Source organism: Canis lupus, chromosome 25 (genome assembly GCF_048164855.1).
Source record: "Canis lupus baileyi chromosome 25, mCanLup2.hap1, whole genome shotgun sequence".
NCBI classification, from domain to species: Eukaryota; Metazoa; Chordata; class Mammalia; order Carnivora; family Canidae; genus Canis; species Canis lupus.
In genome coordinates this window covers 7,444,489-7,458,974 of record NC_132862.1, presented here as the reverse complement: position 1 = coordinate 7,458,974, position 14,486 = coordinate 7,444,489, and the positions used below count along the sequence as shown (strand labels likewise).

The 14,486-nt window shown below is 48.0% G+C and overlaps 1 protein-coding gene and 1 long non-coding RNA gene across 14 annotated transcripts in view; one reads left to right on the top strand and one right to left on the bottom strand.

Moving 5' to 3' along the window:
- The window catches only part of LOC140617208 (uncharacterized), a 61,825-nt gene extending 56,060 nt beyond the window's left edge, over positions 1-5,765 (bottom strand). For 4 of the 6 annotated variants that reach the window (XR_012017412.1, XR_012017411.1, XR_012017409.1 and 1 more), the window contains exons 1-4: positions 5,401-5,765; positions 4,526-4,760; positions 2,558-2,678; positions 979-1,098 (exon numbers count right to left, since the gene is read on the bottom strand). This is a non-coding gene — a long non-coding RNA (uncharacterized lncRNA). Of the gene's footprint in view, positions 1-9; positions 188-978; positions 1,099-2,557; positions 2,679-4,525; positions 4,761-5,400 lie in introns of those variants that run through there. The other 2 variants (XR_012017408.1, XR_012017407.1) reach the window with 2 other exon arrangements.
- PCED1B (PC-esterase domain containing 1B) overlaps positions 1-13,949 on the top strand; it is a 61,444-nt gene extending 47,495 nt beyond the window's left edge. Inside the window, exons 1-5 of one of the 8 annotated variants that reach the window (XM_072798216.1) lie at positions 5,189-5,629; positions 5,747-5,917; positions 7,490-7,690; positions 9,015-9,114; positions 12,340-13,949. In XM_072798216.1, the coding sequence (XP_072654317.1) occupies positions 12,394-13,644 (1,251 nt within the window). In that variant the 5' untranslated portion in view covers positions 5,189-5,629; positions 5,747-5,917; positions 7,490-7,690; positions 9,015-9,114; positions 12,340-12,393 and the 3' untranslated portion in view covers positions 13,645-13,949. Of the gene's footprint in view, positions 1-1,473; positions 1,679-5,187; positions 5,630-5,746; positions 5,918-7,489; positions 7,691-9,014; positions 9,115-12,336 lie in introns of those variants that run through there. The other 7 variants (XM_072798218.1, XM_072798213.1, XM_072798214.1 and 4 more) reach the window with 7 other exon arrangements.
- Positions 13,950-14,486: the final 537 nt, after the last annotated feature.

Below are 14,486 nucleotides of genomic sequence, written 5' to 3'. Positions count from 1 at the left end.
GAAAATCTGTTGTTTGGTCTTAAACAATTTTATTTTAAATTCAAAGAGTATAACCAAGATTATCATCTGCATGATTCCAGCTCCTCTAGTGTCTGGTCTTGGAATTATGCCAATTTTGTTCATGCTTCCTCAGACCTGGCAAGGCCTTTTACCTTCACAATGCACAGACTAGCTGGAACCTAGAGAACTGGAGAGATATGAAACTCATTCCTAGAATCAAATAAAGGCAAATTCTCCGTTGTGTAATATACTACTCTGAATTTTAAAATATTGAAGTTATCAGTTCGGTTCTAGATGCAGCCTTGCCTTGGGAACATAATGATAATCTGAAAAATCATGGGGAAAAATGCAAAATAACTTGACTTATGGATACTTATATGAGAATAAAAGCAATATGTAATGAGTGGAATCTTTGAGCCACAAACTGAGTAGTCAATGAAGTAACATCAAATGACATTTCTTAAGAAAAGGTAGTTGGGTTTCCTTATAGGCCAATTTACCTAAATAGCATAGTATTAAAGAAAAAAAAAAAAGAACAAAAATTAAGTGCACAGGGCATGTATTTCCGGACTGTTCTGGAGCCTTTTACTCTTGTAAAATAAATAAAATAACTCTTGTTATTTTATGCCATTAGACGGGATGGAGAAATGCCCTACTTAATGCATTGAAGACACCTATAAAAGGTTCACAGTTTAGGGAAAACTGTTTTGGAGCATCATTTCCTCATTTTTCCTGTTTTTTTTTTTTTTTTTTTTTCTCATTCATTTCCTCCTCCTCGTTGATCTTGGCATCTGTAGGGAAGGGTACTCCTGGGCCTCCAAGTCACATCCTTCCAAACCCAAGAAAAGGGAGCACTGCACACACCTAACCAGTCCAAAGACCCCGCCCTCTGGCCCCCAGTTCCCTGCCTGGTTCGTGGGGAACAGCAGAGGCCGCATGGGGGGGGGTCCTCATGGGTCTGCCACTTGCTGGGCTCACCTAGGCCCCTGGTTCTCCGTGGCTGCTCCTCCACCCACAGGGCCGCGGGAAGGTCAAGGGAAAGGATTCGAAAGCACTAAGGCAAGCTGATGCTGCACACCAAAATGCAGGATCACGACTCTGAAAAATTAATTAGAAAAGGGAGCAGTCCTCTTATCATTTCCTTATTTCTCTTTCTCACTTCCCCTTCACCTCCCCTCCCCGCCTGTCCTTCTCCCCTTCCCCACTCCGCGCACCCAAGCTCCAAGACAGTTAAGACCCCGGGGTCTGAATTGTGCAAACAGGACCAAGTTGAAGAGTCCATGGGGCCTCCACCCCGATTACTGAGAAATGCCAACTGCAAACCAGCTCAGCGCCCAATTCCAGGAAGATGCTACACGCGGGATTTCCTTGCCACTTTGCGCTTTCACATTTGTCAGGCCTTAAAGCTCTGGTCATTAGTCTTCCGCTTCCTAATGCAGAGAAGTAAATGCTGACTCATGTCATTTGCCTCAGATACCACCGGAAATGGCATCTTCACCCCAGCCGCTGGCTCACAAACCCAGCAGCACCCAGACCTGAGCTTATCTGCCGAGCAGCGCGGGGCCCTGGGCTCTCCACCCCGGCCTCTCTGATCTCCGGCCGAGAAAGGACCCTGTCTGGGGAAGAGACCTAGAGTCCACCGAGAGGTACACGTTTTAATCACCAGGTATTTTAATGAGTAAGTACTTTCCAGTTTTTTCCACTTTATTTTAAGTGACAGTTTCCCATCTCTGACCAGCCTTTCTTAGGATCCTCCTTTCTTGGGCCTAGAGCAGTCAGCACCCTAACCCCTTGCACCCCCCACCTAACTGGACAGCCCGCAAGGGACAACTGTTACTTTGTCATACGAAGGATTCGTGCTGGATGAACTCTGCTCTCTCTCTCTCTCTCTCTCTCTTTCTCTCTCTCTCAAAACGTACAGAAGTGTGACAGACAGTAGTGAACAGGAGAAAGGACGAGAAGCATCTGTTTTCTGTGCAATCGTGTATGTTGTGGTTGACCACAAAGGCTTGGCATCAGTTTTGACTCCCAGCTCTGCTTTTTCTGAAATAGATGACCTTGGGCGGATGACTCAATCTTCCAAACTTTTTTCGAATGTGTAAAATGGAGAAAAAGAAACTACCAATGTCACAGGGTTCTTAAGAGGAATGGATAGGTAAGACACTTACCGCGCTGATGGAGTGGATACTAAATGTCACTGAATAACAAGTTAAATCAGGGTTTCTAAATGATAAATTAAGTCCTTCATTCAACTGGAAAGCTCTCTGAACTAGTAAAACCCATCCCTCGAATGTGCTGAGGCGGCTCAGAAGAACAATAATTAACATTTGTAAAGTTTACAGAGCATTCATCTGATTTCCACAATTAACCCTAAGGTAGGCAGCTTGAGAGCTGCTGACGTATTTTTGTTACCGAGGGGTAGGGGAGGAGCTGAAAGGCCTGCTGAACCCAGCTGGAGGAAGACAGGCTCATGGGTTCAAAAGGGAGACAACGGGACTGGGGAAAAGCCAGTGTCAGAGTGAGTCCCCACGTTCCTTTCTCCCGCAGAGCTCCTCACCTCTTGGACCTTGCCTCTCTTCTGATTCCAAGCCACAGGGTCTCACACTGGAGAAATCCTCAGTCCTGCTGCCAGCACACTGAGCAGTAGCCACATAGGCCTTCCAGATCCTTCTACAACACTGCATGGGCAGGGAGGAGGAGGCAGACAGGGACCGACTCTTAGCATCCCATTCTTAAATTCAAAACCTTTTTCTCCCCCATAGAAACACTATTGTACTTGGCATTCAGACACTACACTGTTAATAATAATAATAACAACGATCATAAAAGAATTTCCATTTTAAAAGCTCTTCCATGCAATCTCCTTGGAGGAGCATTGGAGGCCACCTCTCCCGGTGAAATGCTGAAGACACAGAGATGAAGTGAGCTCTGGGGGTGGCGAAACCCCAACCTGCTGACTCAGCCGAATGTTCACATCACAGGTGAAACTGCCTTTTGTGGTCGTTCCCGGAGATAGAATTTTCTGAACCCAACCTGTCCATCGGTCGAAAGCCACTTAGTCATTATTGGCTCTTTTGCAACCATGGGAACTTGTGATTCAGCCACTGGTTAGGATCTGGAGTAGTCAGCATAAATAAATATAAAAAAACTCTGAAGCACAAATAGAGCTTTAGCACAGCACTGGCTTTTCCACTGACCCACGAGGGGGAACAGTTAACCATCAGGGATGCAGGCCGAACCAAGTGAACTTCATCTCTGCTCGGTTTCTTCCAGGGGGAAAAAACAAAAAACAAAAAAACCCTTAAAGCTGTGTACAAAACATGGCTTCATTTGGGTTTTCAACAGAGAATGAGAAGGAAAATGATATGCAAATATATTTTTTTCTAGATAAGACTATTTTTTTCCTCTCAACCTCAACTAATATTTATAGCTGGGTTGTTGAAAAGCTCAGGCGCTGGAGCCTTATTTCCTCCCAAAAAAAAACAACAACAACAAAACAGTATCTTAAGCTGATCTAATCAATCAGAAGATTCAGTGGCAATGACAGACCAGTTCTGCTCTTTGCTAGCTTGGACAGCCTTGGGGGAGGTCCATAACCTCCCCAGGCCTCAGTTTCCTTATCCATAAAATGGAGACAATAATTGTTTCTCCCTCAGCAGGCTGGGGGCAGAGAGCAGCAGGCCTGGCACATAGTAACTGCTCAGTGAACACTAACCATTATGCAGAAGGCAGTGGGCTGCGAAGGCTCTAGAAGGATGGGTGAGACCTACTTCTGCCGTCCAGGACTAGGATATACAGGGGTGGGATCACATGAGGGGTTAATCATAGTACAAAATAGAATCAAGGACTAAAATCAGAAGAACGAGACTTTTCTGTTGAGGGGGCAGAGGGGGAGGTCTTCAGACAGCTGTGCGTTTGAAACTGGATCTTAAGGCAGAAACAGAATTCAGTATTGGAAGGGTTGGGGGGACACTGATGCTGAGTCACAGGGTAAACACGAAGAGGTGAGAAAAGGCTCACCGGGTATACACGGGCTCTAAAAAAAAATCCATCCTCGGGTGTTGGGGAGCTGCACACGAGGCAGGATCCTATCCTAGGGTAAAAAAACCTAAGTTTCCTAATACAGAATGTTGGAGCTAGGCTAGCATTATCAAATCAAAGTGAAGTCACAACATTCAAAACCCTAGATGACCGCGTTTGAGATGAAGAAAACCCAACATAGAAACCATACCATTCTGGAAGGCTTTCAAAGTGAAGACGCACTTCCTCAAGAATTAAAAATAATTGAGGGCAAGTAAAAAAGTTCATCATAAAATCCACAACAGAGGTGACATTGGTCAACTGCGCTCAAAACACACTGCCACATCCTCCTCCCTAAAGCATAACCCTGAGAATTACACCTTATTATGATGATGATGATTATTTTTAATGCCAAGAAGCAGTTGAACTGTTCTCCATCTGGGCTATCATTCAAGGATTTTTGAGGTTTTGGGGCATACAGTGGCAACAGCCACCGGTCACGAACCGTAAACAATGACTTGATCCAAGCATTTGAGAAGCAGAGGTTACTTGCACCAGGTTATCCCGACCGACGTTGCCGGAGAACATTCTCTAGCAGCTCTCAGAAAACGCCCAGCAAGGACCTGCGGCCGTCCTTCCAACAGATGATCCATTTTTTACCTCTAGGAGGATGATCCAAAGGTCACAGGAGAATTATCTTAGGAATTCAGTCCCAGGTTGATGGCAGGATAAATGGGCCTCTGGAGAATTTGAAAGTGATAAGAGGCCCACCCAGGCGGTTGGGCCCCCACCCCTCCCCAGCCCCTGGGAGCACCGGCCTGCGCACCTGAATGTCGCCTGGAGCTCGAGGGACAAGCTTGGGCTGGCTACGTTTATTGAGCACTTAAAAAATGCTCGGTTACGAAATTCATAGTATTGTTCTCAATTTGTTGATGAGGCTTCTCAAGTGCAAAAAACCCCCAAATGCGCTGAAACTGGAAGGGGCCACAGGGGCTAGCCTGCGGTGGAACCGGATATAAACCCAGGGGGCTGCCTCCAGGCCCCCCTAGGGGCCCCTGGGCCAGGCCTCAATTCAGGAGGCATCTGCATACAAATGGTGATTGATAAGGAGACCGAATAATTTGTTTTCATCCCAAAGGAGGGGGGGGCTTGCTTTAGGTGATGGGGGGGAGGGGTGCCCTTAATTACTGCTCTGGGAAAACAGGGGGTAAGCCCGGACTGTTTGGGGGCAGACTGAGAAGCAGGATCGCCGTCTTGGAGCCAAGAGCTGGAGGGATTTACCCGAGGGAAGAAGGTTGAAGAAAAGAAGGAAGGAGCCCATTCGTGGGGTTCCTGAGAAAGCCCAACAATTGGGGGATTGCCCGAGAACGAGAAACTCACCCAGGATCGCGGGGCAGGTGAGCCAGGGGCCAAGGGTGTCAGTTCTCGGAAGGAGGTGACCCCGGGCGCCCCGGCCCGAGGACCTGGGGATGCTGCTGCCCGGGGTAAGGACCACGAGGTGGCCCTGGACAGGAGCGGCCGGGAAATCGCTGCTGATTTACTGCCCGACGTCTCCCCGCTTTGGTGGAGCTGGAAGCCGAATAAAAGTCCAAGGAGGAGTGAGTGGGAGGTGAGGACCCGGCCACAGGCCGTGCAAACTACTCCTTGAAAGTGGCCTTGAAGGGGAAGCAAAAGATAGGACTGTCCTGGAGGTGGAGTCAAAGAAGTTTCCTTTCTTTTTTTAAAGCAAGAAACTAGAGTGTGTCTAGTGCTAAAAGGAAGGAACCAGCCCAAGGAGGGTGAAGAAAAAGCAGAATGCATAATTATCCCCTCTCCAGGGGACATTCTGGAGCAAAGTTCCTGAGGAGGTGGAAGGGCGAGCCACCTGGGCTGAGGAATTACCTTTACACCTGAGGAGGTACCGGGCTGCCCCCCAGGGAGGGAGGAGCAGGGTGGGGGGGGCGTGGGCTGGAAGGTTCCACGGGGGCAACGGGAGAGAGGTGCCGTCTGCAGGCTCCAGCGGGGAGGGGGCGCCGGGCCCCAGGTTTAAAGGTCCCTGACCTGGGCCAGGCTCCGTACTAGGCTCTGGCAGGACGTAGTGGTGATCTCTTTGCATCCTCACTGCTGTCCAGGGAGGTAGGTGATCCCCCCCCCACCCCCCCGTGTGACAGCGGAGGGAACGGTGGCCTGGCAGTGGGCCCTGGGCCCAGGAGCACACAGTTGTGTGGGGTCAGAGTCCACGTGTGACTTCCCCGCCTCCCGGCAGGGGGACCGGCCCGCTGCCTCCCCGTTATCTCTCAGTCTTAGAGCAGTAACGGGTAGCAAGTTAGCGGATGTAGTTTAAATAATGGTCTGAGACCAGAATGTGGAAGTTCGTCAGAGGCTGTACAGGATTTGAAATCCTATTTTGCTTCATGTGAATTGCTTTGATTTGTTTTTACTTTAGGAGATCCAACAAGCGTTGTGTGGGCTTGTTTTGTTTTGTTTTTTTAAATGGGGGCTATTTGGATAAAGGCTTTCATTTTTAAGAGTTTTATTTTATTTATTTATTCATGAGAGTCACAGAGAGGCAGAGGGAGAAGCAGGCTCCGTGCAGGGAGCCTGATGGGGGGACTCGATCCTGGGACTCCAGGGTCACGTCCTGAGCCGAAGGCAGATGCTTAACCACTGTGCCACCCAGGCGTCCCTCGTTTTTATGGTAGTGACCCACTTATCAGGTATTATGAACCCTCCCCCCTTCATTTGTAAGGGATGTCACCTGCATTTTTTTCTAAAGTCCCCAGGAAGAACTTTTGGTTAGATTATCACTAGGGGAAAATGATGCCGCCTTGCAGATTTTTAAACTTGGTAATTTTCAGACCCTGAAAATGCGTGAAATTCTCCCGTGGATCTTTTATTTGCCAAAGAATCACAGATTTAAGAGTGTGTGGCCCCGGAGGGATGGAGATAATGCAAATTGCCTAGGCCTGCAGTGATTCCTGCCTCCACCGGGAAGACTTGTGGTTACGTGAAGCCCACTTTGAAGATTATGATTCTAGTTTCAGTTTTCCATTTACATCACGTGTGTTTGAGATGTTAGATGTGGTGTGTGAGGACCCACTGAAGAGCCAAGTTAGAAATGTGGGCCATATGGTAGGGTTGGGTGACCCAGGAACGGGGTAGAGGAACCCTGACAGTGGTTGTGGGGCGGGCATGGGTCACATTTGCAGAATGACAACTGTCACAGTGCCAGGTAGACACAGGTGTGTTCTCTAAATTTTTACTGACTTAATGGGCCAAATGGCTCTCAGAGCTGAGGCCTTTTTTAGAGGCCAGGTTACTTGGAGTGGGGGATTAGAATGGGACTTTCTAGTAGCTGATATTTGCAAATAGTTTGCATTATTTACCATAGCATCTCACAGTACTTTTCTGTGTTTTTGTAAATTTACCCCTAAAAGCACTTTTTAAAATAGTAGGCCTGCATTATTTTCCCCTTTTCTGTGTTATATAGGAGAGTGTGTGTTACCTGAGTTGGCCCAGAGCAAAAAGATGAATCTCTTGAGAATCCGCAAACCTCAGGCCATTCGTAAAGCTTTCCCAAAGGAGAAGTTTGAATTGTTTTTCTTCTTTGAAAATTTTATAGGACGCGCGATTTAATTTGTGACAGGTTTAAAGCCCACTTCGAAAACTAAGCAAATGCCAAGACATTGAGGTGAATTCATGGAAAATAATTTTATTTTGTATCATCTTTTCTGTTAAAACCTAGGGGGATCCTGGAAAGTTCAAAACATTGCTTTGATTATCAAAAATGCAGTTAGAAGGAAATGAACTGTTTGTATTCCCAGTATAATGTTGCATTCAGATGGTTAGTCTTATGCAAGAAACTTTTAAACTAGTTACAAGTACTTCCTACAACTAATCAAAACAACATCCTAATCGTTAGCCATTACCTCTGATTTAAGATTTCACTGCAGGGTCTCTAGAGCAACCGACCTATTTCTGTGTCCGTCTTCCTGTAACTAAAGATCAGTAAGAAAAGAAAAAAAAAAAAACCTAATTTCTACAACACATTGGTTAATGAAGAACAAATGTTACGTGTTTGGTTTGTGATAGTCACACAGCAATAGTCTGTGATTTATAGGTCATGGCTTATGAAGCTCTTGAAAAATTAATTACCCCCAACAAAGAAATGTAAGCAAAGTGCTCGAAAGTCATTTATTATAGCAGTAGCCATTATTAATGCACATTTCTGTCAAAGTCCAAATAGAAAGCATGGAACTAACTTAGGATTTTAGGAATCATCATGCAATCCTTTTTTTTTTTTTTTTTAAGGGGAAGGGGTTTTAATTTGAGGTTGAAATCACAAGACTGCCAGGATCACGCGTATACATACCTCCTCCTTCCCTCTTTCCTCCTCCCGCTGGCTTTGGCACTTGATTTGCATACATCCTTTGTAGCTGCTAGCACCTTCTTCTGTATTTGCCTTTTACTCGTCCTTTTCCTTGCTGCTCTTGAAAGAAGAGACTACCTTTTTATGCTAGGCTCTCCATGTGGCATAGTGTCAGGTTTGCAATGATGTTGAATGAATGAATGAATGAGTCACTCTTATCTCTAAAATATTTATGAAAACTAATAAGTGAGTTAAGCAAATTTGAAGAAAGAAGCCTAGGCTTAAAAGACCAGTAATCTGTTTTTCAAAGCCCTTTTTTGTTTCATTTTTTGGGAAATAAAAAGCTTTGAAAATGGAACTTACCAACCTTTTTTTTTTTTTAAGCAGCTCTAGCTCTCAATTAGTCTTCATTCACCACCCCACCCCTGCAAAAAAGTCACTTCGTTTTTGTTAGGTTTTGATTTTAGCGCATGGTATCTTAGTCTAAATGATTCTCAGGGCGATAGTCCTGGGGGTGGGTGTCTGATTTGTTAATCCTGTTACAGTCTCCGGTGCTCTTTATCAAGAATTTCATGAATTTCCTTTCAGTTTAACTTCTAACTAGAGGGCTCTTTCCAGTCATTTCCTCCTCCCTTCTTTTCCACAGTCTGATCCGCTCTCCTGTTCCATCCCAGAAGAACAATGAGAGATTCCCAGGGAGACGTTCTTGCCTAGTGTGGACTCTGAGCTCTTGGAGCAGCATCTGGGTAGGTTAAGTGCACTGGTGGGGATACAGGGCAGCCAGGATTTCTCAAACCCTGAGGGGCCTGGGAGTCTGCAGAGTTGTGTTTTGGTTATTTTAAAATCCAGGTCACTTAATTTTTGTATGTGTCTTGGTTGAGATCAAGGTATGGGATGAAATATGTATACTGTCACTCAAAGCACACACATACACACACACACACACACACACACACACCCCCCAGCCTGCTAAATACACATAAACCACCTCTTCTGGGCAGGCAGAGGAAATGGTTGCCCGCCTGTGGGGAGAGACACATTGAGGCACTCCCCTTCTATCTTGTCTCCGATATCTCCCCTACTGGAGCCAAGCATTTGGATTCAGACCCAGCCCGCAGGGCATCTGCTGTAAAGGACGTCTCCCTACAGAGACAGACTTCAGCGTCTGTGGTTTTAAATTTTAGCTCCATCCCATCAATATCCTTCCCTATAAAACAGAAATCATAAAAGTCATCTCATAAATAGGATTTCATTCATGAAGCAACTGGCATCCCATAGCCATTCAACAAACATTAATTTTGCTCTATCCTTTCCCTTGGATCATCTCTGCTCTTCACAGAACCCTGCTAGACGCACAGGACAAACACTGTAAGCCCTCCTCCCCCTTTTATAGATCATTAACCTGGTGTTTTGAAACTTGCTCAGTCATATAATAACTAACCCTTATCCGTGCCTACTACTTGTCAAGCGTTGTTCTAACCGTTTTACACTTAGTCCTCACATCAAGTTGTGTTGCTCCGAAAGCAGTGCTCTTCACCACTGCACTTCAGTGCCTCTCTTTCCCACAGCTTTTAAGTAGTGGATCGGACTCCCACCTGTGAGTCCCAGTCTAGAGCGCTTCACACCCAGAGGAGGGATGCATTAGGCCCAGGAAACAAAGTACCCTAATGGAGAGCCACCAGGTCATCAGAGCTGCCCGCCGCAGGGAGAGAACTCTAATGGCAGGGGACGGTGTTTGGTATCCTAGGGCACTAGGCACACGGTGACCAGAGTGCCAGCCCAGAGAGGGCACGCAGGTCGGGCGCCCCGTGAGGACCCAAGAAACCCCAGGAGGAGGTTTTCCCCCTTCACTTAGCACTTTGGAGACTGGGACCTAGAGCAGGGAAGTGCTGTTTGTTCAGAGACCCTGAAAGTCCAAAGCACCTATTTCCTTCTACGTTCAGGTACTTGGCACTCTGTGTTAGCCACCAGTCAATATTTCTGATCTGCTCCTGGCGGGTGACCAGGTTTTACTCATTTTTATATCCCCGACGGCGTGGAGCAATTGGTAGACACCTAACAAATGTGACAAATGACTGTCAACAAAGGAACATCCCAGAGCCCCAAAGGGATTTGGAGTTTGCTTAAGGTTTTATTTTATTGCACCACATTAAGCTATATATCCTCTTTTTAAGCCTTTTTTTTTTTTTTTTTGATAGCAAAAACATTTGAATGGAGATTCTTTTGGGAAAAAAATAAGCTAATATTTTCGACTATTCTCTTAGGGCAGCTCTTATATGCTACCCATTTTCATGGTTTCATTTTTGTACTTGTACCCATTTAAACACACACAATATAGCTTTTAAAAACTGAATGTGTAATTTCATCATAGCTATCCACCCGGCCCTATTAAAATGCTTACTGATGCATAAATGCCTACAAATATCAAGGCACAATGGATTTTATTGGCTTCTGTGTAAGTGTATCAAGTGAATGCCGTGGTCCTCCCCTTCTGAGATTTGTTGGTGATATCGAAGTGTACTTTTACCTTTTATTCATTAATGGATATGGTTACAAATGGCAGCTTTAAAATAAACCGAAGTTTTGAAGATGGCTTTCACAACTCTTAACATCTTAATGCAATGTGCTGAGGAGGAAAAACTTTCTACTCTCTTAGGTTCAATACCCAGGGCCCTGTGAATTAAACAAAGATGGGTTCAAAGGAAAAAAAAAAAAAGTACACAGTTGTTATTAATATTTGTGTGCACAAGAGTTCACAGAATGGAAATTCAAAGAAGCAGATTCAGGGGCTTATCATTTTAACAAAGGAAAAGGGGTTTGGGTTTCACGGGATGAAGAATTGTGGGGAAGAACTGGGAAATCTATGAGGGAACTAATGGGAGATGGGGGCTATTTTAGTAAAATCTGTTAATGCAAACTCATCTTGGTGTCGACAGCTCCCCGTCTTCTTCCTTGACTCTACTCTTCCTGGTGGGGGAAGGCGCACCTGCCTCAAAGGGAAATTTATACACCGCTTTTGGGCAGAGATGGGAAGTGCTGAGAACTCTTCCTGTGTCTTTTGATTCTTAGTTGCCTTGAGCTCAAAATAATCCTTATGCCAAAATGGCATATTTGGGGATGGCAGATTCTGATCTTCCTGTGGGAAGCAAAGAATATTACAGCTGCAACATGTGAACAATTTCCAGTGTTATTGCCCTTTTTTACAAGTCCTGTTGGCAAAAACCAGCTGCTTCCTTGTTAAATCTGTTTCTGTGTTTTCTGACCTGGCACACGTACTTGTTTTTTTAAAAAGATTTTTGTTTATTTGCAAGGGGATCCATGCCAGGACCCAAGCTGAAGGCGGACGCTTAACCCACTGAGCTACTCACCCGCCCCATACTTTTCCTTTCTGTTGTTTGTTGCATTTCATTGAATTCTTTGTAAGTTATTAAAAGAAATGTACGATTCTATAAAATACATTTGCAAAAAAAAGGAGGGAAGGCAAGTCCTCCGTAATCCTCGTTTTCTATGAAAAACTATGTTCTGGGATATTTTCTTCCAATGTTACTTATTCTTCTATAGTTTCAGCCGCACAGGGCACCCATGGGGCATGCAACTTCTTCAGCTTAACGTATCACAACACTCTGTGCTTTCTTGCTCACTCACAGTCCCGGTTATTGAGCAGCTGCAGAGCCGGCCTCGCCCTTCTCCACTTCTCTGCACCCGAGCTGCCTTCCCAGGGGCAGTTCCGCCTCCAGCCAGGGGAGGGCCTGGGGGAAGCCGGGCCTCCACCAGCCTCGGGGCAGGAGTCTGCAGGTTCAAGGGGAGGCCCGGCAGAGCAGGCCAAGCAGGGCTCGGGGCTCCGGCTCCCTTCTTGCTCTTGGACTCCCCAGGCCCACCCTCCATCCCCTTCCCCGAGGCCTGGGCTTGCGGACGGCCTGCCCAGGGTGCGGGTGGGGCCCTCCCAGCCGCTCTCTCTTGTGTCCCAGCAGTCTGCAGACCCGCCGCGTGTCAAGGACAGACCTAGGCCGCGCGCCCGGGGCGTCATGGTCCACCTGCAGGCCTCCGAAGTGCAGCAGCTGCTCCATAACAAGTTCGTGGTCATCCTGGGCGACTCCGTCCAGAGGGCCGTGTACAAGGACCTGGTGCTCCTGCTGCAGAAGGACTGCCTGCTCACGACCAACCAGCTCAAGGCCAAGGGGGAGGAGACGTTCGAGAAGGACGAGCTGGTGGACGGAGGCCAGATGGGCCCCATGCACAACGGCGTCCAGTACCGGGAGGTCCGCCAGTTCTGCGACGCCCACCACCTGGTGCGCTTCTACTTCCTCACGCGCGTGTACTCCAGCTACCTTGAGAGCGTCCTGCAAGAGCTGCAGGGCAGCGAGCACGGCCCCCCGGACGTGGTCATCATGAACTCCTGCCTCTGGGACCTCTCCAGGTATGGCCCGGACTCCTGGCGGAGCTACCGGGAGAACCTGGCGAGCCTGTTCCGGCGCCTGGGCCAGGTCCTGCCCGAGTCGTGCCTCCTGGTCTGGAACACGGCCATGCCCGTGGGCAAGCAGATCACTGCGGGCTTCCTGCCGCCCGACCACCAGCCCGGCGACGGCTCCCTCATCGAGCGCGTCATCGAGGCCAACTTCTACAGCTCCGCCGAGGCCAAGAGGCACGGCTTCGACGTGCTGGACTTGCACTTCCACTTCCGCCACGCGGGCCAGCACCTGCAGCGCGACGGGGTGCACTGGGACGAGCGCGCGCACCGCCACCTGTCGCAGCTGCTGCTGGCGCACTTGGCCGACGCCTGGGGGGTGGAGCTGCCCCGGCGCGACCACGTGAGCACGTGTGTCAGGGCCCGCCCCGGGTTCCCTGTGCGGGGACGCGCGCCCCCCCGCGCCAGGTGCTACCCCCTGCTGCCCACGCCCCCGCCGCCCCGGCCCTTTCCTCTCCCCCAGCCCAGGCCGCCGTACCTGTGCGGTCCCCAGGATGCTTACTTTTCCTCCGGCCCGTCTTTCCAGTCGGATGAGTTTTCCTCCAACTACTTCCATTCAGATGTCCCCTTCCCTGCCCAGATGGGCTTTTCCTTTGAGGATGACTTTATGATGGATGCCCGGCCCCCTGGGCCTCCTGGGCCTCCTGGGCCTCCTGGGCCCCCTTTCCCCTTACCCTACCTGCAGCGAGCCCCTGTGGTCCACAGGGGTGTCCCCCGCTATGCACCGCGTGGCCCCTATGGGCCCTGGGGTGGGCGGCCCAGACCTTCCAGGAGGCGGGCCCATTCCCGCCCACAGCCAAGGCCTCAGTAACCTGCCCGCGGCCTTTCTCCCCCTGGTGTCCGTGGACTGGACACATCCCCCCGCCACCCCGAAAACAGACTGATCCGGTTAACTCAAGCCCACAGTCCGTGCCTGGACTTCTTTCTGGTCTTTGCGGTCGCTGATAACTGCAGGGAAGGGCAGGCAGTCTCACACACCCAGGTTTGTTGACTACCCCCCTCTTCCCCTACTCTCTGGGGGGTGACCAAGCATTATTCCCGCCTCCCCACTCCCTGTCCTCTTTTGTCTTTTTGTAAACAGAACTTTGAAATAAAGAAGTTGTTTCACTAAAAGTAGCCGTGGGTGTTGGGTGTGTCTATATTTAGTGGTGTCTCTCCCTTCCATTAAGAGTTAGCTTCTTAAAAAGCGAGGATACTGTCTGCTGCTGTTCATCTGCTTGATAAACCACTCAAAGTAGAATTTGTCTGAAGTTGTTCTGAAGGTGTCCGTAAGATGGACCTGGTTCCTTACAGATAGACAGAAGAACTTTTCGCTTTTTGTGATCATATTTTCCAGAGATTCTAGAAGAATCGTTCAATTTTAAAACTGGGAAAACTATATAGTATTTAACTAAAAGGGAGAAACAAGGTAACAGACGTATATAACCTGTTCTAGGTCACACAAAATCCCTCTTCCACTAGTCTTTCCTAGTTTATACTCGTTTCTGATCGACATTGACTTTTAAACCATAGGGACTGACGTATAATATCAAACCAAGAAGTACAGTTTACCAGACAGGGTCTTTCTGTGAAAATGTTGGCGAAAACCGCTATGGCTCCATAACTCCAGAAGTTCACTGGTTAGATGTACAAGCTACGCAGACTAGAGTGGAT